Source organism: Mustelus asterias, chromosome 2 (assembly GCF_964213995.1).
Source record: "Mustelus asterias chromosome 2, sMusAst1.hap1.1, whole genome shotgun sequence".
Lineage (NCBI taxonomy): Eukaryota > Metazoa > Chordata > Chondrichthyes > Carcharhiniformes > Triakidae > Mustelus > Mustelus asterias.
In genome coordinates this window covers 111,833,965-111,858,067 of record NC_135802.1, presented here as the reverse complement: position 1 = coordinate 111,858,067, position 24,103 = coordinate 111,833,965, and the positions used below count along the sequence as shown (strand labels likewise).

At 42.8% G+C, this 24,103-nt stretch overlaps 1 protein-coding gene across 5 annotated transcripts in view; it reads left to right on the top strand.

Annotated features, from left to right (window-relative positions):
* The first annotated feature begins 14,757 nt into the window (after positions 1-14,757).
* tent4a (terminal nucleotidyltransferase 4A) overlaps positions 14,758-24,103 on the top strand; it is a 94,295-nt gene continuing 84,949 nt past the window's right edge. For 4 of the 5 annotated variants that reach the window (XM_078240333.1, XM_078240325.1, XM_078240314.1 and 1 more), the window contains exon 1: positions 14,758-17,431. In XM_078240333.1, the coding sequence (XP_078096459.1) occupies positions 16,734-17,431 (698 nt within the window). In that variant the 5' untranslated portion in view covers positions 14,758-16,733. The remainder of the gene's footprint in view (positions 17,432-24,103) is intronic. The other variant, XM_078240350.1, reaches the window with a different exon arrangement.

Here is a 24,103-nt window from a genome sequence, read left to right as displayed (position 1 = left end):
TGGACCTCTGAGGTGACAGGGGAAAGAGAAGCTATTGCTACAGAAGATCAGGCAGTGATTCAACAAGTTTACCATAACTCAAATATAACTCTACGTTAATATAGAACCATACAATCTCTATAGTGCAGAAAGAGACCATTCAGCCCATCAAGTCTTCACCGACTCTCTGAAATAGCAACCCACCCAGGCCCTCACCTCTATGCTATTCCCATAACCCCAAGCATTTACCATGGCTAGTCCACCTAACCTACACATCTTGGAACACAAAGGGACAATTTACCATGGCCAATCCACTTAACCTGCGCGTTTTTAGTCTGTGGCTGGAATTGAACCCGGGTCCCTGGCGCAATATCAATCTTAATCCTAACCTTAAGCTGAAGCCTAGTTTTAACCGATAGTAACCATCAGCCTTGCATGTCACGCTGCCTGTTGATTCTTGGCTGACTTCTGGGAATTGGTTGAGGTTTAGTGTACTTACTATGGACTGGTGAATTGGTATGCCTTAAAGATTTGTCTGTTTCAGCAAATCACAGGATAAGCATTGGGATATTAGGGGGGCAGATTTTTTATGTTTTATTGTATGCTATTTTTTTTTTAATTCATTCGTGGGACATGGGCGTCACTGGCTGGCCAGCATTTATTGCCCATCCCTAGTTGCCCTTGAGAAGGTGGTGGTGAGCTGCCTTCTTGAATCACTGCAGTCCATGTTCTGTGGGTTGACCCACAATGCCATTAGGGAAGGAATTCCAGGATTTTGACCCAGCGACTGTGAAGGAATGACGATATATTTCCAAGTCAGGATGGTGAGTGGCTTGGAGAGGAACTTGCAGGCTGTGGTGTTCCCATGTAACTGCTGTCCTTGTCCTTCTAGATGGAAGTGGTCGTGGGTTTGGAAGGTGCTGTTTAAGGATCTTTGGTGAATTGCTGCAGTGCACCTTATAGGTAGTATACACTGCTGCTACTGAGTGTCGGTGGTGGAGGGATTGAATGTTTGTAGACGTGGTGCCAATCAAGCGGGCTGCTTTGTCCTGGATGGTGTCAAGCTTCTTGGGTGTTGTTGAAGCTGCACCCATCCAGGCCAGTGGGGAGTATTCCATCACACTCCTGACTTGTGCCTTGTAGATGGTGTGTAGGCTTTGGGGAGTCAAGAGGTGAGTTACTCGTCGCAGCATTCCTAGCCTCTGACCTGCTCTTGTAACCACTGTGTTTATGTGGTGAGTCCAGTTGATTTTTTGATCAATGGTAACCCCAAGGATGTTGACAGTGGGGGATTCAGTGATTCCATTGAATGTCAAGGGGTGGTGATTAGAGTGTCTCGCATTTGTGTGGCGCAAATGTTACTTGCCACTTGTCAGCCCAAGTCTGGATATTGTCCAGATCTTTTTGCATTTGAACATGGACTGCTTCAGTATCTGAGGAGTCGCGAATGGTGCTGAACATTGTTCAATCATCGGCGAACATCCCCACTTCTGACCTTATGACGGAGTGAAGGTCATTGATGAAGCAGCTGAAGATGGTTGGGCCTAGGACACTACCCTGAGGGACTCCTGCAAAGATGTCCTGGAGCTGAGATGACTGACCCTCCACAACCACAACCATCTTCCTATGTACCAGATGCATTGTGAAGCAGTTCATACTTCATCAAGTATTTATATGTATTAAAAATTGATTTCAAATGTTAGAAAATGCATCAAATAAAGTACTAAAAATCAAAACTTTCCTCAACTCTCATAAGGAAAGAAACCATGATCTACTATTTATTCCCTTCTAAAATTGAGTCTCGCTCCCGGAATAAGAGAGAGAAAACTTTCTGGAGAATGCAGATGGTCAAGACTGAGGAAAAGGTTTGAACTTCCTTTCCAAATTCCAATCCCATAAACTAAGTCTAATGATACTTTATGCATGGAAACCACCATCAGTGGGTACTGATTATCACAATTAATAGTGCTTCTGTTGCATTTAGATGTCTGCCACCAACCCCAGTCTTTGCTTGTTACCCTCTTACTGGTGTTGTTGCTTTCTGGCTGCAGCTCCTCACAGGATTGTTAGCATCACATCCACTGCTGCTCAATCTCTGGTCTCAGCAAAAATTCCTGGGGGTCTCTTATTAAAGTTTCCATGCTATGGATGGGTAAATACTTGCATTGCTATTGTCTATCTCCAGCTCTTGGAGGACTATCACCCACTAAGTACCACCAGTCGCACACTTAAGTCCTTGTCCAGCTCCATGTGCTGTCAAACAGCTGCAGGTTTGAATACAAGGATCTCTTCTGTTGACTCCAAATGAACAATGCCTTTGACAGATGTTGCATTGTTTAAAAGACTTTAACGCCACATTGTGCAGTTTTCAAGAAATAACAAGTTCTTAGAACAATCATAAACGGCATGCTTCAAGGACTTTGCCATAATAGCCATTTGTTGGGAAATGTGTGCTGCTGTAGATGTTGTTAACCATAAGAATCTCAATGTGTTTTGCTGATTACATTCAATCCATTATTAAATGGCGTTTGTTCATACTCACCACATCACTTAAGGGGCAGTGGAAGCATTAGTAATAATTGGGATTATGGGCAACAATGGGGCCAGTAAAGTCACATCAAAACTAATTTTAGGAAACATATTGCACCCTATAATTGATTTCTGCTCACTCCAGCAAATTCATAGAAACATAGAAAACTACAGCACAAAACAGGCCCTTCGGCCCCACAAGTTCTGCCAAACATATCCCTACCTTTTAGGCCTACCTATAACCCTCCATCCTATTAAGTCCCATGTACTCATCCAGGAGTCTCTTAAAAGACCCTATTGAGTTTGCCTCCACCACCACTGACGGCAGCCAATTCCACTTGCTCACCACCCTCTGTGTGAAAAACTTCCCCCTAACATTTCCCCTGTACCTACCCCCCAGCACCTTAAACCTGTGTCCTCTCGTAGCAGCCATTTCCACCCTGGGAAAAAGCCTCTGAGAGTCCACCCGATCTATGCCTCTCAACATCTTATATACTTCTATTAGATCTCCTCTCATCCTACGTCTCTCCAAGGAGAAAAGACCGTGCTCCCTCAGCCTATCCTCATAAGGCATGCCACTCAATCCAGGCAACATCCTTGTAAATCGCCTCTGCACCCTTTCAAGCTTTTCCACATCGTTCCTGTAATGTGGCGACCAGAACTGAGCACAGTACTCCAAGTGGGGTCTGACGAGGGTCTTATATAGCTGCATCATTATCCCCGGACTCCTAAACTCAATCCCTCGATTGATAAAGGCCAGCACACCGTACGCCTTCTTAACCACCTCCTCCACCTGCGGGGCCAATTTTAGAGTCCTATGGACCTGGACCCCAAGGTCCTTCTGATCCTCCACAGTACTAAGAGTCTTTCCCTTTATATTGTACTCCTTCATCACATTTGACCTGCCAAAATGGACCACTATGCATTTATCTGGGTTGAAGTCCATCTGCCACTTCTCCGCCCAGTCTTGCATCCTATCTATGTCCCTCGGTAACTTCTGGCATCCCTCCAGACTATCCACAACCCCACCAACCTTGGTGTCGTCGGCAAACTTACCAACCCATCCCTCCACTTCCTCATCCAGGTCATTTATGAAAATGACAAACAGCAAGGGTCCCAGAACAGATCCTTGGGGCACACCACTGGTGACCGACCTCCATTTAGATAAAGACCCATCTATACACACTCTCTGCCTCCTTTGGGCAAGCACAGTAAGAAGTCTCACAACACCAGGTTAAAGTCCAACAGGTTTATTTGGTAGCAAATACCATAAGCTTTCGGAGCACAGCTCCTTCGTCAGATGGAGTGGATATCTGTTCTCAAACAGGGCACAGACACAGAAATCAAATTACAGAATACTGATTAGAATGCAAATCTCTACAGCCAGCCAGGTCTTAAATGTACAGACAATGTGGGTGGAGGGAGCATTCAACACAGGTTAAAGAGATGTGTATTGTCTCCAGACAGAACAGCTAGTGAAATTCTGCAAGTCCAAGCCAGTTCTGGATCCACAGGGCAGCAGCCCCTTGGATCCCATGCCCTCTCACTTTTTCGAGAAGCCTTGCATGGGGGACCTTATCGAACACGTTGCTAAAATCCATATAAACCACATCTACCGCTTTCCCTTCGTCAATGTGTTTAGTCACATTTTCGAAGAACTCCACCAGGCTCGTAAGGCACGATCTGCCTTTGACAAAGCCATGCTGAGTATTCTTGAGCATACTAAACCTCTCTAAATGCTCATAAATCTTGTCCCTCAGGATCTTCACCATCAGCTTACCAACCACTGAGGTTAGACTCACCGGTCGGTAATTTCCTGGGCTATCCCTATTCACCTTCTTGAAAATAGGAACCACATCCGCAATCCTCCAATCCTCCGGCACCTCTCTCGTCTCCATCGACGACGCAAAGATCATCGCCAGAGGCTCTGCAATCTCTTCCCTCGTCGCCCACAGTAACCTGGGGTACATCCCATCCAGACCCGGCGACTTGTCTATCTTGATGCCATTCAAAGATTCCAGCACAACCTCTTTGTTAAAGTCCACATACTCAATCTTTTCAGTCCACTGCAAGCCCACAGTACATCCACCCATGTCCTTCTCCTCTGTGAAAACCGAGGCAAAATACTCATTAAGCACCTCTGCCATTTCTACTGGTTCCGTACTGATTTTCCCGCCTTCACCTTTTATAGGCCCTATTCCTTCACGTCTCATCCTTTTACTCTTCACATATTTATAGAACGCCTTAGGGTTTTCCTTAATTCTACTTGCCAAGGCCTTCTCGTGACCCCTTCTGGCTCTCCTAATTTCCTTCTTTAGTCCCTTCCTACAAGCCGTATACTCATCTAGATCCCTATCTTCGCCAAGCTCTCTGAACCTTTTGTACGCTTTCCTTTTCTTCTCGACTAGGTCCCGCACAGCTTTCGTGCACCACGGTTCCTTTAACATACCAACTCCTCCCTGTCTGCTCGGAACATTGTCCTGTAGAACCCTAGACAGACATTCCTTGAAAAACTGCCACCTCTCTTCAGTACATTTCCCCGAGAATACCTCCTTCCAATTTACTCCTCTAATTTGCTGCCTTATGTCTTCATATTTCCCCTTACTCCATATAAACGCTTTCCTAGCTTGCCTGATCCTCTCTTTTTCCAATGCAAGCATAAAGGAGATAGAGTTATGATCGCTATCCCCAAGATGCTCTCCCACTGAGAGATCTGACACCTGTTCTGATCGCTATCCCCAAGATGCTCTCCCACTGAGAGATCTGACACCTGTCCAGGCTCATTGGTCAGTATCAGATCAAGTGCAGCCTCTCCTCTTGTAGGCTTGTCCACATGCTGTGTCAGGAAACCCTCCTGAACACACCTAACGAACTCCTCCCCATCCAATCCCCTTACCCTAGGGATATTCCAATCTATGTTTGGGAAATTAAAGTCTCCCATCACAACAACTCTGCTATTATTGCAACTCTCCAGGATCTGTTTCCCTATCTGCTCCTCCACCTCCCTGTCACTATTGGGCGGCCGATAGAAAACTCCCAGCAAAGTGATCGACCCCTTCCCACTCCGAACTTCCACCCACAGAGACTCTGTAGACAATCCCTCCACAGCATACACCTTCTTTACAGCTGTGACACTATTCCTGATCAGCAGTGCCACTCCACCCCCTCTCTTGCCTCCCTCCCTGTCCTTCCTGAAACATCTGAATCCCGGCACTGTAGTATCCAGTCCTGTCCCTGAGACATCCAAGTCTCCATAATGGCCACCACATCACACTTCCAGGCATCGATCCACGCTCTGAGCTCATCCCCTTTATTCACTATACTCCTGGCATTAAAGTAAACACATCTCAATCCTTTGGTCTGAGCTCTCCCCTTCTCTATCCCCCGTCCATCCTCCCTCTTGCACCATCTATAACCCTTCTCTGTTTGCGAGCTAACTTCCTCGCTCCCAGTCACCTCGTCTCGATCCCCTCCCCCCAACCTATCTAGTTTAAACTCTCCCCAGTCGCCTTAGACAACCTTCCTGCCAAGATATTGGTCCCCCTGGGATTCAAGTTCCACCCATTTTTTGTGTACAGGTCACACCTGCCCCTAAAGAGGTCCCAATGGTCCAGGAACCTGAATCCCTGCCCCCTGCACCAGTCCCTCAGCCACACATTCATCTTCCACCTCACTCCATTCCTGCCCTCACCCTCCCATGGCACAGGCAGCAATCCTGAGATTACTACCTTTGGAGGACAAGTTTTTCGAAAATCTCCTTCAATAAGTTTACCATGACCCAAATCTAACTCTACGTTAATATAGAACCGTAGAATCTCTACAGTGCAGAAAGAGACCATTCAGCCTATCAAATCTGCACTGACTCTCCGAAATAGCATTCCACCCAGGCCCTCCCCTCTACCCTATCTGCATAACACCGTGCATTTACCATGGCTAATCCACATAACCTACACATCTTGGAACACTAAGGAACAATTTACCATGGCCAATCCATCTAACCTGCATATTTTTGTGGCTGGAATTGAACCCAGGTCCTTGGCGCAATATCAATCTTAATCCGAACTTTAAGCTGAGGCCTAGTTTTAACCGATAGTAACCATCAGCCTTACAGCAAGATTTGTAGCAGATTCAATGCAGTAAAATGTTTTAAGGTGTTATCAAACAAAATTTTACTTTAAGCCATAGAAGGAAATGTTAGAAACTTGATCAAAAAAGAAATTTTAAATAGCATTTGAAAGAAGATAGAGATGTAGAGAGTCAAGGAGGTTTAGAGATGGAATTCCAGCAGCTGGCCAGGAGAGCATTGAAATACTTGAGTTGGGAATTAACAAAATATGGATTCAAGTTTTCAGCAGTAGATGGCAGGGGTGGAGACTGGCAACATTGCAGAGGTGGAGGTAGGTACACTTGAGTGTTTTTTAAAATTCTTTCATGTGACGTGGGCATCACTGGCTCAGCTCGCACTTTTAGTGGCCAACCTTACTTGCCCTTGCAAAGGTGGTAGTGAGCAAGCCACCTCCTAAACGGCTGCAATCCATGGTACACGTAGGTACACCCACAGTGCTGTTTGGAAGGGAGTTCCAGGATTTTGACCGAGTGACAGTGAAGGAATGGTGATATAGTTCCAAGTCAGGATGGTGTGTGGCTTGGAAGAGAACTTGCAAGTCCTGGTTTTCCCATGCATCTGCTGCCCTTGCCCTTCTAGGTGGTAGAGGTCATGAGGTTGGAAGGTGCTGTCGAAAGAATCTTGGTAAGTTGCTGTAGTGCATCTTATAGATGTTCCACACTGCTGCCACTGTGCGTCGGTGGTGCAGGGAGTGGATATTGGAGGTGATGAGTGAGGTGCCAATCAAATGGGCTGCTTTGTCCTGGATAGCATCAAGGGTGGGGAGAAAATGGTGTGAGAAGCTCAGATCAGAATCAGATAGCATGTGGAAGTTATGGGAATACTTTTGTGTGAAGTCAATGGCATTGGTTTTCCCAATTTTTAATTGGAAGAAATTGTGCTCATCCAGTACTGGATATTAGACAATCAATGTGAGAAATCAGATACCACGATGTCAGGTGAGTTGATGGTTAGGTAGAATAATGTGTGTTCAGCATATGTGTTTAACATGATGCTGAGTGGCAGCATGTAGATGAAGAACAGGAAGGAGCCAATGATACATTCTTGCAAATTCCAGAGGTAGCATTGTTGGTGTGGGAAGAAAAGTCAGTGCAAGTGATTCTCTGTTGTGATTACATAAGAATGGAACCAGGTGAGAGCAGTCCCATTCAGTTGGATAACAGAAGGGGATGGTATAATTGATAAGTGTCAAAGGCAGGCAGATCAAGAGGAATGAGAAGGAAAGTGAATCACAATTACATAGAATATCATTTGTGATTTTGATAAGGACCATGTCAGTGCTGTGGTTGGGGTGGAAACCTGACAAAGAGGTTCAAACATGGAGTTGTTTCAGAGTTGTCAATGGATTTGGAAGGTGACAGCATGTTGAAGAACTTAGGAGTTGAAAACATGGGGCATAAGTTTGCAAGAGCAGAGGAGCCAGGGCATTTTTCTAAGGGGCTGATGGCAGATTTGCAAGGGAACTGTATCAGAAATATCAACTAGCATGAGGACCTAGAAGGGAAGTATGATAGTCAGCTGAAGCTTAGGTCAACACTGACCTCCAGCCCAAACAAAGCCCTCAGCCCAATCATAAGCCCTAAGGTGAAATGATAGTCTTCAGTCCAACACTAGCCCCTGAAGTAAACTCCAACCCATTGCCATGGACAGAATGCACCTACTCTGATCATAATCAGTATGCTTTGTATGGAAAGAGTTGCACCTTTTCTTACCCTTGGAGTCTGTACTACGATTAAATTATTCAGCAGCAAGCTTTCCTAAGTTTTAAAATAAAGAAGGTTATTTATTGTCACATACTTAACCCAAATTAAAGCAACATCTCACACACGCACACACACACACACTCACACACGATACAGATGAAGGTAGTGCACTTTTACAGGTTATAGTTAATTCAGTGTCTCTTATTTACAGCTTCTGGTCTCCCGCGTGGGAGGCCCTGTCGCTTCTTGAATGGATTTGATGAAGTGAGAGTTTTATAAAGAATTCACAGCAAGTTACCAGGTTTCGTATGGTCAAATATCTAACAGGTCGGCACTAAGGTAAACTTTGAAACTGGAGCAGGTTAATACTTTGACTGGTTTGCAGACTGACTGATGGTTCTTAAAAGGCAAAGATGATACAACCTTTCCCTACAGCTGTTGTTCTTGTCAATGTTCTCCCTAAGTCCAACCATTATTTTGTAAATTGAGTTTGTGTCTTTATATGCCCTGTTTGTGAACAGAATTCCCACTTACCTGACGAAGGAGCAGCGCTCCGAAAGCTAGTGGCATTTGCTACCAAATAAACCTGTTGGACTTTAACCTGGTGTTGTTAGACTTCTTACTGCGTTCCTAAGTCTGCCATCTCTGTTCTGGGTCTTGGGATAATAAAGAATCTCATAATCAGAAGCCAGTTTTGGCCACATGGTCAACAACTATTGTCCATCTAGAATGGCTTAAAGTTAAAAGGCCATTGATACAGAATAGGATATAGATGGTGATCTTTCACATTTAAAAAGTGGATAACTGGTCTCATCAGCCTTCTTTTGTTGAACTGCACCTGGAGGTAGAGAATCTAAGAGTCCTTTGACCCTGTGTTTTGAGTAAGCTTTGAACAAAGGCAGGCGTGAATTCCACAGATAATTTTGTTCATGCATTTTCATTCCAAAGTGAGGCCCCACCCATGGTTATTCAATTCTGAACTTTCCACAAGCTTATTAGTCTGTATTGAATAAGCAAAAGTCACCTGATTCCTTGGCAGCTATTAAATAGTTCATCACTGTCCATTTAAAACACATAAAAGACAGTTCCAGAAGCTTTCACATGAGCTCAGTCCAAGTGTAAAGTTATGAATATGGCATCATTTACTTTCGATTCAATTCTAATCCTAACCCCGAAAGATTTTGTTTCAAGGCAGATGTTAGTGACAAGGAAAATGCCTGGTTAAGTAGTTGCAATGCTGGTGGGAACAGTAACAAGACTGTTAGGTTAAATAGCAAAAAGGCAGGTACATTTTGTGGCAACATTGTGAGAGCAGAAAGAACACTGAGGAAATGTTAAAAAGTAAAATAACCTACACTTTTAATAGAAAATCAATGGACAATGGGCTCAGTGCATCAAGCAATAAATATGAAGAGTGAGAGGCATGGTGGTACAGTGATTAGCACTGCTGCCTCACAGCACCAGGGACTGGTTCGATTCCAGCCTTGGATGTCTGTGTGGAGTTTATGATGTGGAGATGCCAGCGTTGGACTGGGGTAAACACAGTAACAGTTTTAACAACACCAGGTTAAAGTCCAACAGGTTTATTTGGTAGCAAATACCATTAGCTTTCGGAGCGCTGCTCCTTCGTCAGATGGAGTGGAAATCTGCTCTCAAACAGGGCACAGAGACACAAAATCAAGTTACAGTAACTTAGTAACTTACTGTAACTTGATTTTGTATCTCTGTGCCCTATTTGAGAGCAGATTTCCACTCCATCTGACGAAGGAGCAGCGCTCCGAAAGCTAATGGTATTTGCTACCAAATAAACCTGTTGGACTTTAACCTGGCATTGTTAAAACTGTTACTGTGTGGAGCTTACACATTCTCCTATATTTGAGTGAGTTTCCTCCAAGTGCTTCCCATAGCCCAAAAATGTACAGGATTGGCCATGTTAAATTGTTCCTCCGTGTCATAAAATGTGTAGGTTAAGTGAATTAGCCATGATAAATGCATGGAGTTAAGAGAATATGGTGGAGGGTGGGATACTATTTCAGAATGTCAATGTAGACTTGATGGGCTGAATGACCTCTTTCTGCACTGTAGGGATTCTTTGGTTCTAAACAGGAATAAAGAAAGGACAAAAGCAAATTACTGTGGATGCTGGAATCTGAAACAAAAACAGAAAATGCTGCAAAATCTCAGCAGGTCTGACAGCATCTGTGGAGAGAAAATAGAGCTAATATTTCAAGTCTGGATGACCCTTCATCAGCTCTGAAGTCATCCAGCATTTTCTGTTTTTTGTAAAGAAGGGACACTATTTTCCGAATCTCACAAAATTCAATGGCCAATGAAAAAAGCCAATCTTGGAAAGTTCATGAGAAAATCTAACTAGGGAAGTAGAGAGGGTTTTAAACCAAGTAGTGCAAGGGATCAAATTTAGGAATATGTGGTAAATCAAAGAATTTGAGAAAATTATTATTGCAAGAAATGAAAAACAGACTGTGACAAGAAGGGATAGAGATTATAAATCTAACAGTAAATCAACAGATGAGATTAGAGGTTATAAAAAGAATAAAAGGATAAAATTGAAGCCTCTGTATCTGAATGCACAAAGCATTTGAAACAAAACAGATAAGCTGAGAGGGCACACAGAAACAAGTAAGTACGATTTGATATCCAAACAGACACATGACTGCAGTTTGATATGGATTGGTACCTTCATATTACAAGGCAGAGGAGGTCTTGTGGCACAGAGGTAGCAGCCCTACCTCTGAGCCAGAAGCTCCGAGTTTGAATCCCACCCTAGGACTTGATGGCAAAGGAAGGTGTGCTCATACCGCAATTAAACAGATTGAGTGTGTCAACCCACAAGTCCTTCCAAAATGCTAATAGCTGGCAGTAAGAATGGGAGAGACTCCTGGTCAGTCACGCTTAATGTGCTGCTCAAGCTATAAGCCCCTGGCAACAGACTAGTGACCTGTTCTGGGAATTACTAGCTATGGAAATGGACGAAATTCTGCCTTAGTGTACCACTAGATGCCGGAAGAGAATTGGAATATTAAAGGGTACAGGACCGTTTGCAAGGATAGGAATTGAGGAAAAGGCATAGAGGTGGCTGTGTTAGTTGATGATGGTATTAGAACAACAGAGAGGGATGACCTAACTTCAGAAAACCAGGATGTGGAAATGGTTTGGGTAGAGATGAGAAATGGTAACGGCAAGGAGTCATGTACAAGTCCTCCTCTAACAGTAACCACATGATAGGGTGGAACATAAAGGAAGAAATAATGGGGGTTTGTTGAAAGGGCGTGGTGAAAATTATCAGAATTTTTAGCCTACATATAGACTGGAAAAGTTAGATGAGCAAAGACAGTCTATATGAGGAGTTCACAATGTTTCTGGGTTAGTTTCTTAGAACAGCATTTTCTGGAGCCAACCATAGAGCAGGTAATACTAGATCTGGTATTGTGCAACAAGATGGGATTAACTAATAATCTTACAGTGAAGATGCCTATAGGTAGCAACGACCATGATATGATTGAATTTTACGTCCAGTTTGAGTGAGAGAGGAGTGGGTCCGAGGCTATGTTTTTAAACTTAAATAAGGGCAATTTTAGGGGCATGAAAGCAAAATTGACTGAAGTGAATTGGTGAATTAGGTTAAGACAGAGCTTCCCGAACTGGCTTACTGGGTTCTGCAGCGGGCTAGGCTCAAATGTAAAATTGAAAAATGCTATGGATCTGCTTGTCCAGTCAGAGCATTAGTCAGAAGCCAGCCACTGATTGCATGAGATTGAAATGGTACAAAACTCAAAATTCCACATCAGGCCAAGAGCAGACAGTGGAGTGATGGGGAAAGTGGGCCTCAGAGCCAGATGGAGTGGGCCTTGGAGAGGTGAGTGTGTGTGAGGGAGGTGAGTTTTTTAATTCATTCGTGGGAATCACTGACTGGGCAGCATTTATTTCCCATCCCTACTTGCCCAAGGGCAGTTGAGAGTCAACCACATTGCTGTGGCTCTGGAGTGACATGTTGGCCAGACCAGGTAAGGACGACAGATTTCCTTTGCTAAAGGACATTAGTGGATCAGATGGGTTTTTCTGACAATTGACAATGGTTTTATGGTCACAAGGAGATCCTTAATTCCAGATTTTTTTTGTTGAGTTCAAATTCCTGGGAACCTGGGTCCCCAGAACATCAGCTGAGTTTCTGAATTAATAGTCGAGCGCTACTACCACTAGACCATCACCTTCCCTGTGTGTGAAAGAGAAGCGAGTGCGTGAGAAAGAGAAAGAAGTGAGTGCGTGAGAGAGAACGAGAAGTGAGTGTGTGAGAGAGGGAAGTGAGTACGTGAGAGAGAGAGGGAAGTGAGTGCGTGAGAGTGAGAGGGAAGTGAGTACGTGCGAGAAAGAGGAAAGTGAGTGCGTGAGAGGGAAATGAGTGCGAGAGAGAGAGCGGGAAGTGAGTGCATGAGAGAGGGAAGTGAGTGCGTGAGAGAGAGAGAGGGGAGTGAGTGCATGAGAGAGAGGGAAGTGAGTGCATGAGAGAGAGAGGGAAGTGAGTGCGTGAGAGAGGGAAGTGAGTGCGTGAAAGAGAGAGAGGGGGAAGTGAGTGCGTGAGAGAGAGAGAGGGAAGTGAGTGCGTGAGAGAGAGGGAAGTGAGTGCGTGAGAGAGAGAGGGAAGTGAGTGCATGAGAGAGAGGCCTTTTTCCATCACGCGGAGGCGTTTCCTGTATGGACTGCAGCTGCACACCTTCCACTACCGCATCCTCGCCTGTCGCCCGGGTACATCTTGGCGGGCCTTGTTGCCGCCCGGCGATGGAGTTCCCCAGTGGAGGTCTCTCTACGGAGGGATCTCCCCCAGTTATCTTGGGGACCTGAGGTGGAGGGTGTTGCATGCAGCAGTTCCACACAACCCTAAGTTGTATAGGCTCACGGACTCCCAAGCTTGCCCCTTCTGTGGCCTTGTGGAGTCCGTGGACCATGTCTATGTTTTGTGTCTTAGGTTGCCCCCTTTTTGTTTTTCTGAAAAACCTTTTATTGATGTTTCGTTTGCACTTCAGTCCCATGCTCCTGATCTACGGACACCTGTGCGGAGAGGGGCGGGTCGGGATGGCGACCTCCTCGTGAACCTGCTCAGGGCCTGGCGAGACGCGCCATTAACAGGTCCATGGGGTCGTCCATCCTGACTGTCTGCCCCTCTACCGCGGCTATGTTCACGGCCAGGTGTCCCTAGAGAGGGAACATGTGGTGTCCACGGGCGCAGTCGACGCCTTCTGCGCCCGTTGGGCACCACAGGGGCAGGGGTGCATTATAGACCCCGATAATCACATTATGATTTAATGTTTTAAGTTTCCTTTGTACTTTGATTTTGTTCGGGCTGTTCCCCCTCCTTTTGGGGAGCTGCCCCTTTTACTTTGTCCCTGAGTTTATTTGCGTTAGTTTATTTGTTTTGCTCTAAAAGAGGGAGAGAGAGGGAAGTGAGTATGTCCGATATGAGAATCCAGCTTTCCATCTTCTCTCCTCTCATTAAAAATGACAAATCTTAAGAAGAGAAGATATTAATTATAATAAACATATACATAAGAAATTGAAAAGTCTTCTATAATTTATGTCTTTATATCTATTGTGCAAAAACGGGATATACACAGTAACTTCATTGCAGTGGTAATGTAAGCTTACTAGTGACACTAATAAATAAACTTAAAACAATCATGTTTTTGTGGTTGAATTCTTCATTTCAACAAGAATATTTCTGAGGAGTTCCTTCAGTTCTCTTGGGAAAAATGATTCCATGACTGGAATAGTTTGGAAACCCGTGGTTAAGGGATAGGTCAATACAGATGTAGTGGGAAAGATTTAAAGGGATATTTCAGAATACATAGAATAGACACATTCCAATGAGTAAGGAAAAGTCCAAAGAATGGACACACCATCCGTGGTTAACAAGAAAGGTTAAAGATAGTATCGAACTTAAAGAAAGGGCAGAAATTTTGCAACAATACAAGGCAAAAAGATTAGACAGAATATAAAGAACAGCAAAGAATGAATAAAAGATTAAGGAGGAAAAAGTTTGAGTATGAGGGAAAACTACCTAGGAATATAAAAAGATAGTAATAGTTTTATAAATATTTTAAAAAGAAACGAGTTAACAAAGTGAGTGTTGGTCCTACAGAAATTGAGTCTGGAGAACTATTTATGGAAGATATTTTGCATTGAGGATGTAAGTAACATTCCAGAAGCAGCTATAAATCAGGAAATGGAAGGGAAGGAGTAACTCAGGAAAAGTGTTGCAGAGTAAACTATTGGAACTGCTGGCTGGTAAATGCTAGGCCCTGATGGACTTCATCCCAGGGTCTTAAAATAAGTGGCTCGTAAGATAATTGATGCATTGGTTTTAATTTTCCACAGTAAGAAATCTCACAACACCAGGTTAAAGTCCAACAGGTTTATTTGGTAGCAAATACCATAAGCTTTCGGAGCGCTGCCCCATTCCAAACATTCTCTAGATTCAGGCTAGACTTGTATCTGCTGGAGTTTAGAAGAAAAAGAGGCGGTTTGATTGACACCTATAAGATCCTGAGGGAGAGGGGTCATTCAGACTCGAAACATTAGCTCTATTTTCTCTCCACAGATGCTGTCAGATCTGCTGAGATTTTCCAGCATTTTCTGTTTGTGTTGGGAATGTGGAGAGGGTGTTTTGGCTTGTGGGAGAATCTAGAACTCAAGGTCACTGTTTGAAAATAAGGGGCTGCCCATTTAAAATGGAGATAACACAAAATTATTTCTCCCAGAGGGTCATGAGTCTTTGGTACTCTCATACTGAAAAAACAATGGAAACAGAGTTTTTGAATATGCTTAAGACAGATCTAGATAGATTCTTGGTAAGCAAGGGGATAAAGTTATCGGGTGGAGGTGGGTTACAATTTTGAGATTACTTTCAGATCAGCCATAATCTTATTAAATGGCTTAGTAGGCCCAAGGGGCCAAATGGCCCACTCTTGTTCCTTTTTTAAATTTTGATCTAATTATAATCGTATCCAATGAGAGAAGAATCAAAAATGTTCTGGACTGCCACGAGTCACTTTAACACTTCCTTGTACTTTATACTATATTGATTCAATCAATCATAAAAGTTAAATGAGAAAAATCTCCCAGATATGTTTTTTTTGGGGGGTGGAATTTATACCCTTTATTGCTCTAAATCCCAGAATTTCCTCCATAGTTTCTTTGATATAACTATTTCTGAATCACTTGTAATGTCCACTGCACAAAAAAACGTTCGATTTCAGATTCATTTAAAAAAAGGCAAAAAGATATTGAAATAAAATCAAAACTGCGATGACATGTCACCCAACATCTGAAAAGAGGTGGAACCCCTCAATAACACATTTATAATCGCACACCGAACATAATGAAACCTCCCAAGGCAGTTCGCAAGAACATTAAAAAACAAAGTATGACACCAAATCACAAAGGTTTGCTCAAAGAGGCGTGTTTTAAGGAGTGTCTTAAAATAGGTAAATGAAGTAGAGAGACAGGGAGGTGTAGGGACAGAATTCCTGCTGTTGCAATGGTCACGATCTGCAACATAAGAATGATTTCCAGATTTCTAACTTTCAAACGTTAAATTTCTCAGTTTGGCAGCAATTTCTACCGTGGACACTGTCAAGACTCCACTTTCGGTAAAAGTTCAAACTGTGTTACGAAATGCAATTACAGTAAATAAATAACCTAAAAAACATGGCGCTATTTTGGAAACTGCAGTGGGGGGAAAAGTTTATTTTTCCCATTGTAGTTCTCCAAGCAATCTACAGAATGTCATCAAGGTGGGTGAAATGCTTCATATGTCTAAAAGATACAATATTGCAAATCTTTTTAAATACTGGGAACTGGCATTTATTTCAGAACATGCTGTTGCAAAAATCATGCGTTGTTTCCACAAAATCAATGCTGTGCTGCAGCTTCCAGAGGTAGACCAAAGTACATTGACACTTCTCATTTCAGACTCTTCTTTTCAGCCACGGCTGAGCAATCACGCATGCCCAACTCCTGCTCCGAGCGGCTGGTCGGCGGGAGGAGCGCGCACGCGCAGCAAGGTTATCGGCGGCTCGCGGCCGGAGGGGGCAGAAGACAGGCTAAGGATTTAAAAATCCGTGCGCATGCGCAGTGGGAGGTCGGGGATCAGGGGAGGCGCCATATTGTTAAAGTCTAGCGTCAGTTTTTTTTTGTACAGAAACCGGTCTTGGCTTTTAGTTTATTAATTTAAAAAAAGTAGTTCAAAGAAAAAGCAAGTCAAGTAAGAAAAAAAATCCGCTTTATCTATAACAGCCCAAGCCAGGTGAATTGTAAGTGCTGTTTGAAGAGATTTCCTCGCTTTGAGTGTGTGGAGAGAGAGAGAGAGCGATCTTCATTTAATGGATCCGAGGGTGGCTTGGATTCAGCCGGAACAGAAGGGACCCGCCAATGCCTTGTGGATGCAGATCTGGGAAACTTCTCAAGGAATCCGAAGCAATTCGAGTCACCATCATCTGCTTCATCTGAACTCGCCAGCTCTGGACAACAAGCCGAGCAACAGCAGCAACCTCAACCTCACCAGCAACGCCGGCCCCGCCGCCCCCCCCAGCAGCAGCAGCAGCAGCCCGGCCTCGGGGGCCGGAGCCGGACACAGGATGGGCCCTTCGGCCGCCGGCCCCGGCATGGGGCCCGGCTCGGCCTCGGGGAGCGGGGATGTTCGTAGGGGACTGCAAAAATCATCTTCAGCCTCGTCATCTTCATCCTCGTCCCCTTCCCCCGAATCTGGCACCGGCAGCTCTTCATCGTCTTCGTGCTGCTCTTCCTCCTCTTTCTCCTCTTCGGGAAGGACTAAAGCCGGCGCAGGCCCATATTTCAATCATAATTTCACCGAGATGAACGGTGGTGGGAATGGGAGCAACTTCGTTAAGAATAACAATTATCACAATAACAGTTTGAAGAGCCTGATGATGGGAGGGAGGAGGAAGAGAGAGAACAAGGCGAGCACTTATGGCATAAATTACATGCTGAGCTCCAGTAATGGAAACTACAACAGTGGGACCCCCTGGAAAACCATGAAGTACAACATGGGGGTGATTGGGTAAGAACGATGGTGCAAAGATGTTATAGACCGCGATGTGTCTTGTGTACAAATCCCAGGCTTCTCTGGATATCAATCATTCAGATGCATCCTGAGTAATGAGCAGGGGGAGGGGTGTTATAGTTGGTCTAATGTGATTTTTAAATATGAAACACGTCGTGTATGTCTGTCTTTTTGAGGCATGATTACTCAGAAACCTTTAAAATTTTAAGATAGCAAGGATTAGAAAAAAGGAATGAAACGTACATAATAAATGATGAGTTAGTGTCCACAATGTAGAAGCACATGGGTTAAACCAGCTAAGAAGACACTAGATGTAAATGACTAAATTAATTCTCACTTGTTCAAGGGAATTAAAAACAATGAGTTTCGCACTACTACATAACTAGGGAAGACTAGTCGGAACATTTTTTTCAGTATTTTAATATAAAACCGAAAAATATGCTCATCTTGCATCCAGTCTGAAACCTTCGTGTTTAAATATTTTTATAGCTGGCCGAGTTATTACTTCAGTAAATGTTTCCTCCTACACGCCCATCGTGGAGGAAGGGAAGGAAGCCGCCGTGTTGGATGTTTAAAGCAAAATATGGCGTTAAATGTGGTTGGAGGGCAAGGGTCGTGATGAAATCGTGTGAATGAAGCATAGCCAGCAATTGCAGTTGTATTTTCCAGTTATTGGTCGGCGCACATTTAGATAACCTTGTGATAAACGTGGACTGGAATTTTCTCAAGCGAATTGAGAATATACATAATTCATACTTGTTTCGTGCTGCTAATCAAAAGCGTACATTAGTGCCTCATTTTTAAAAAAATCAACGTTTAATTTTACTGTAAAAGTTAAAGCGTTTTTGAGACAAATTATATGATTTATGTTGATTACCCTGCTGGGGGTTCCCTGGAAATCGTTTCTAAACTCATTTGTGCTCTAGAAAATTGGCATAGGAGGTGATGAGAATTTATTTTAATCATGTCCTAACTCGGGAGTCTGAAATTTAAGACAGTTTTCTTTAGGGCGTGGTTCTCGCTGCCTTTGTCATATTTCAGAATCGAAAGTGTTGCAATTAGTTCCAAAGAAACACGAGGGCGTTGGTTATATAGTACTTTAAATGTGTAACCTTTTTAAAAGATGCCTCGAGTGGAGATTACTGGTCCTTCAATGCCTGGCTGCCATCCCGAAGCAAACTGCTAAAGCAGGGGAAAGTAGAATACGGCCAGACTAGATGTCACCCGACCATTCGAATATATTGCAGGCCTCAATTAAGCAATTTCTAATAAATTATGTATTTTCGGGGGTAACTTTTTATAGAGAGATTTTAATTAACTAGTGTAACTTAAAACTATTTGAAAGTTGTCCTTCGGGTCAAAAATCCTATGAAAATTTTCTGATTTTTGGCATATCAATCAATATAATGCACATGTAAGTTGAAATGAATAGTTAAATGCGGTGTTTAATAAACTTGCATTATTTTTAAAAGCAGTTGATGTGTGCTGGTTCATGCTCAGTTAAAAACAATAAGGCATCTTTGCATTGCCAGTAAACTCAAACACAACAATTATAAATTCTTATAAATCTATCTTTTAAAAATAAATCCCCCGGAATAACCACTGCATTACCTAATCTGAGTTTTTTTTGTATTAGAGCAAAATGAACAACTTGCACTGCAGAATGAATATATTGGAAGTGAAATTTGTATATGTATTCACATAGCTTTATTTTAGATCATATTACAGGAAAAATACTGGGGGTTAGGGACAAAATTCCCAAAGACAATCAAGTAACCCCACATTTTACTTAGTCTTAGATGAGCAATTCCCCATTGGGGTGGGTACAGTAATTCGCATTGCTGCCTCACAGCGCCAGGGACCGGGTTTGATTCTAGGCTTGGGTGACTGTGGAGTTTGCCTGCTCCCCCTGTGCCTGTGTGAGTTTCCTCCTGGTGCTCTGGTTTCCTCCCACAGTCCAAAGATGTGCAGGTTGGGTGGTTTAGCCATGATAGTTTCCTGTAGTGTTCAAGATGTGCAGATTAGGTGGATTACCCATGATCAATGAGCAGGGTTAGGGCAGGGGATTGGACTAGGGCAGGGTGCTCTTTTGGAGGGACTGTGCAGACTGGATAGACTGACTGAGATTCTATGATTAGTGAGAAGCCTTTGACATTGTTGCTGCACATGTTAATGGTGAGGCTGACTAGAAAATTCAGCATTTTGTAGTGAAGTATCTCAGTATGATCCCAGAACGTGCTAGGATTTGATTTGTTGCTGGCTTTTATTGCTGATTCCACAAAAATTTCAAGGAAGAGCGACCCATATAAGCAGGCTATCATGGTTTGGTGGCTGGTCTGAAGTGCCTTCTTTTGAGGTCCTTGGAAAGACTATGGTTATGGTGCTTGGAGGCAGTTGATAGGTTTCATCTTGCCAAAAGAGCAATCTGGTTGCTTTAAGAAATTTGACCATTGCCACTATTTCTCTCTCTCTCTCTCTCTCACCACCACCACCACCCCCCCCCCCCCGGATTTTCTGAAGTCTCCAAATTTTTCCCATCCAGATTTGTTGATAACCTGAAATAAGGCTCTTGGTATTTCACCTAGATTTTTTGGTTATGAGAAATAACTCCAAGCTTATTAAATTCCATGTATCAGTTTTAAAATAATTCCTGTTTTAATACATGTTTCTTCAGCCTTGCGCTGTTTGGACATAAGCCGTTAGTGTTCTGTTCTGCCATCCAAGCAGCGAAATTGCCAAATTGTGAATTGTTCTTTATTTTTTTCAGTTTCAGATCATTGGAGCTTTATTATGTAATTAAGAAGAAAGCTTTACTGTACAGATGTATCTTATTGTTTGCATTTTATTGCATTCTCAAAATACTAGAAGTTTGATTCTCCTGTATAGTACAGTAATCAGATTCCTCCTTAGTTCTCCAAATCTTTTGGATTTAGTGGTTTTGAGCTTTTTGCACAATGGAACCTCCATATAGCATCTTGTATCTGGAAAGTATTATAGAATGATTGAATATATGAAAAATTACTTTTAGGGCCCATATCTAGAAACTATTATAGACTGAATATATAAAAAAATACTTTTAGAGCACTAAATAATTCTAAGTGGACAAGTGAGTGAGATGTGAATCAATGCCCAAGTTAAGAACACGCAACCTAGCTTTTGGTTAAGGTCATGCCTTGTGAAATTTGTTTAATTCCTACCGAAGGTCACTAGATTACTCGCTGGAAATTTTGATTTTTGACCAGGTTACTATATAACACAGTTCTATAAAATTGGATGCTGGATCGTACGTTGGGTGGAGAATTGGTTGAATTCTCAAACAAAGGGTAGTGGTTCCATGTAGCCACCACTTTCTTGCAAGGGATCAGTGTTAATCTTCAAAATCCATAAATTTTTATTTGTTCTTGGAATGTGAGCATCCCTGGCAAAGCCAGCATTTATTGCCCGAATTGCTTTTCAGCAGATGGTGGTGAGCTGCTGCCTTGAACTGCTGTGGTCCATGTTCAATTGATATGCTGTCAGTGCTAGTAGATGGTGATACAATAACGGTGAAGGAACAGAATTCTAGTTCCATCAGTATGGTATGTGGCTTGGAGGAAAACTTGCAAGTGCCAGCTTCCCTTATCCTTCTTGGTCAGTGATGGGCAACCTAGGCTAGTGAGTGGGCCACGTGAGTGGCCCTCTATCATCTCAGTGGGTGCAAGATTGAAATGATGCAGGAGGGAGGATATTAGATTTCTGGGGCAGATGGGACCTGTACAAGATGGACAGGTTACATCTTAACAGGACTGGCACTGATATACTCTCATGGAGATTTTCCAGTGCTGTTGAGGTGGGTTTAAACAAGCTTGTTAGGGGGATGGGAACCTGAAAGGTGGCCCAAATTGGAAGGACATAATGTTGGTAAAAAGAATTGGGACTAGAAAGCAGGAGAAGCAAAGCATCAAGCACATGTCAAATGCAGAATAGAGTCAATAGGCAAAGTTAAGGGCGCTCTAATAGATTTTTGAACAGTAAAGGAATTAAGGGTTATGGTGAGTGGGTGGGTAAGTGGAGCTGAGTCCACAAAAAGATCAGCTATGATCTTATTGAATGGCGGAGCAGGCTCAAGGAGCCAAATGGCCTACTGCTGCTCCTAGTTCTTATGTTCTTCCTGAATGCATGCAGCATTCTTAACCAGGTTGATGATCTAAAGGCGTAAATAGAGGTGAATGGGTATGATTGCTATTACAGAAACATGACTGAATGGTGACCAAGACTTGGAACTGAATGTTCAACGTCCGTGAAAGACAGACAAGGAAAGAAAGGAGGTGGACTTATGCTGAAAATAAGGGATGGGATCAGTGCAGTATAAAGCGAGGATCTCTGATTGGAAGAACAATGTGTTGAATCTGTTTGGTTGGAGCTAAGAAACAGAAAAAGGCAGTAGTCATTGGAGTTATTTATAGACCAGCAAATAGTAGTAGTGGGGCATAGTATTAGTCAGGAGATGAGAGAAGCATGTAACATGGGCAATACTGTGATCATGGGTGGTTTCAGTTTGCCCATAGACTGGATAAACCAAGTGAGCATGATGCTGAAGATGGTGAGTTTCTGGAGTGTATTAGGGATGGATTTCTAAAACAGTATGTTGAGGCAACTAGAAGACAGGCTATTGCTAGATCTAATGTAATGAAAAGGACCAATTAGTAATCTAGTTCTAAAAGAACCTTTAGGGATGAGTGACCACAATATGATATCGTATAACATTATGTTTGAAAGTGAGGAAGTTCAGTCTGAAGCCAAGGTGTTAAAGTGGAATAAAGGACATTCTGAAGGCATCAAGGACAAACTGGCTGAGGTGGATTGGGAAAATGCATTAAAAGGTATGTGCATAGGCAATGGATAGTTTTCAAAGAACTATTACATAGCAGTCACCACCAATACAAGGGTGCAAAAACCCAAAAAAGCCAGTCAAGGAAGTTAACGATTGTATTACTAAGATTAAAATAAAAGACTTATCAAGTTGCAAGAAATAGTGGTAAATCTGAGGATTAGGTTTTTAGAATACAGCAAAGGAAGGCCAAGAAACTGATAAAAGGGAGAACAGAATATGAATGCAGTCTAGTAAAAAATATAAAAATGCACTGTAGAAGCTTTTATAGGTATGTAAAAAGGAAGTGTTTGGCTAACATGTCTTACAGACAAGAGTCAAGAGAATTCATAATGGGGAATAGAGAAATGGTTAAAAAAAAACTAAATGATTACTTTGTGTCTATTTTCACTGAGGAAGATACAGGAAATCTTCCAGATGTAGCGATCCAAGAGACTAGGGAGAATGCCAAGTTGAAGGAAATTAGTGGAAGTAATAAGGTTGCGTTGGAGAAGTCTCCGAGACCTGGTATTATATATCCCAGAGTGTTGAAAGTGGTTGCTATAGAGATCATGGATGCATTTATCATCTTCCAAAATCCTATAGATTCTGGAATGGTTCCTGAAGATTGGAAGGTAGTAAATGTCACCCCACTATTTAAGAAGGGAGGGAGAGAGAAAACAGGGAACTGCAGATCTGTTAGCCATACATCAGTAGTTGGAAATCTATTCTGAAGGATCTGATAAATATACAGTTGGACATTCATGATCTGATTGGGCATAGTCACTATCAGTTTACAAATGGGAAATCATGTTTGACAAACCTTGGAGTTTTTTGAAGATTTCACTAACAAAATTGACAGAGTCAATGGGCATAGTGCTTTTGGATTTTCAGAAGGCTTTTGATAAAGTCCCCCACAGGACCTTGATTAACAAAATAAAAGCACGTGGAATAGGCTGCAACATGCATGTCATGGATTGAGGATTGGCTAACGGGCAGAAAACAAGCTGTAGCTAGAGATAGCAAGGATCAGTACTTGGGGCTCCAGCTGTTCATGATATATATCCATTATTTGGATGTGGGTGGTACAAAGCTAGACGGTAATGTGTTGTGAGGAAGCTGTAAAGCGGCTACTGGAGGATTTGGATAGACTTAGTGAGTGGGGAAGAAGAGCAGGAACATGGCAGATGGAATATAATGTGGAAAAACGTGAGGTAATCCATGTTGGTAGAAGGAACAGATGTGAAGATTATTTCCTAACTGATTAGAAGAAGTAGGAAGTGTAGATGTATAAAGGGACCTGGGTGTCCTTGTACTTCAAGTCACTGAAGGCTAGCATGCAGATGCAGCAAGTTATTAGAAAGGCTAATGGAATGTTAGTCTTTTTCGCGAGAGGATCTTAGTACAGGAGTAGTGAGGTTTTGCTTCAATTGTATAGGAGCTTGGTTAGACTGCACCTGGAGTACAGTGTGCAGATTTGGTTCCCTTGCCTCAAAAAGATGATATTGCCATTGAGGGAATGCCACAAAGGTTCATCAGATTTGTTCTGTGGGTACAAGAAGAGAGATTGGCAAACTGGATCTGTATTTTCTAAAGTTTTGAAGAATGAGGTGACCTTATTGAAACCTACAAAATACTTGAAGAAATAGACAGGATAAATGCAGGCAAGATGTTTCTCTTGTTGGGGAGTCTCGAACTAGAGCGACCATTTCAAAAAAGGGGGAAGAGGACCGAGATGAGAAAAAATTTCTTCACACGGGGTTGAGTGTCTTTGGAATTCTTTATCCCCAAGGGCTGTAGAAATTCGGTCATTTTGTATG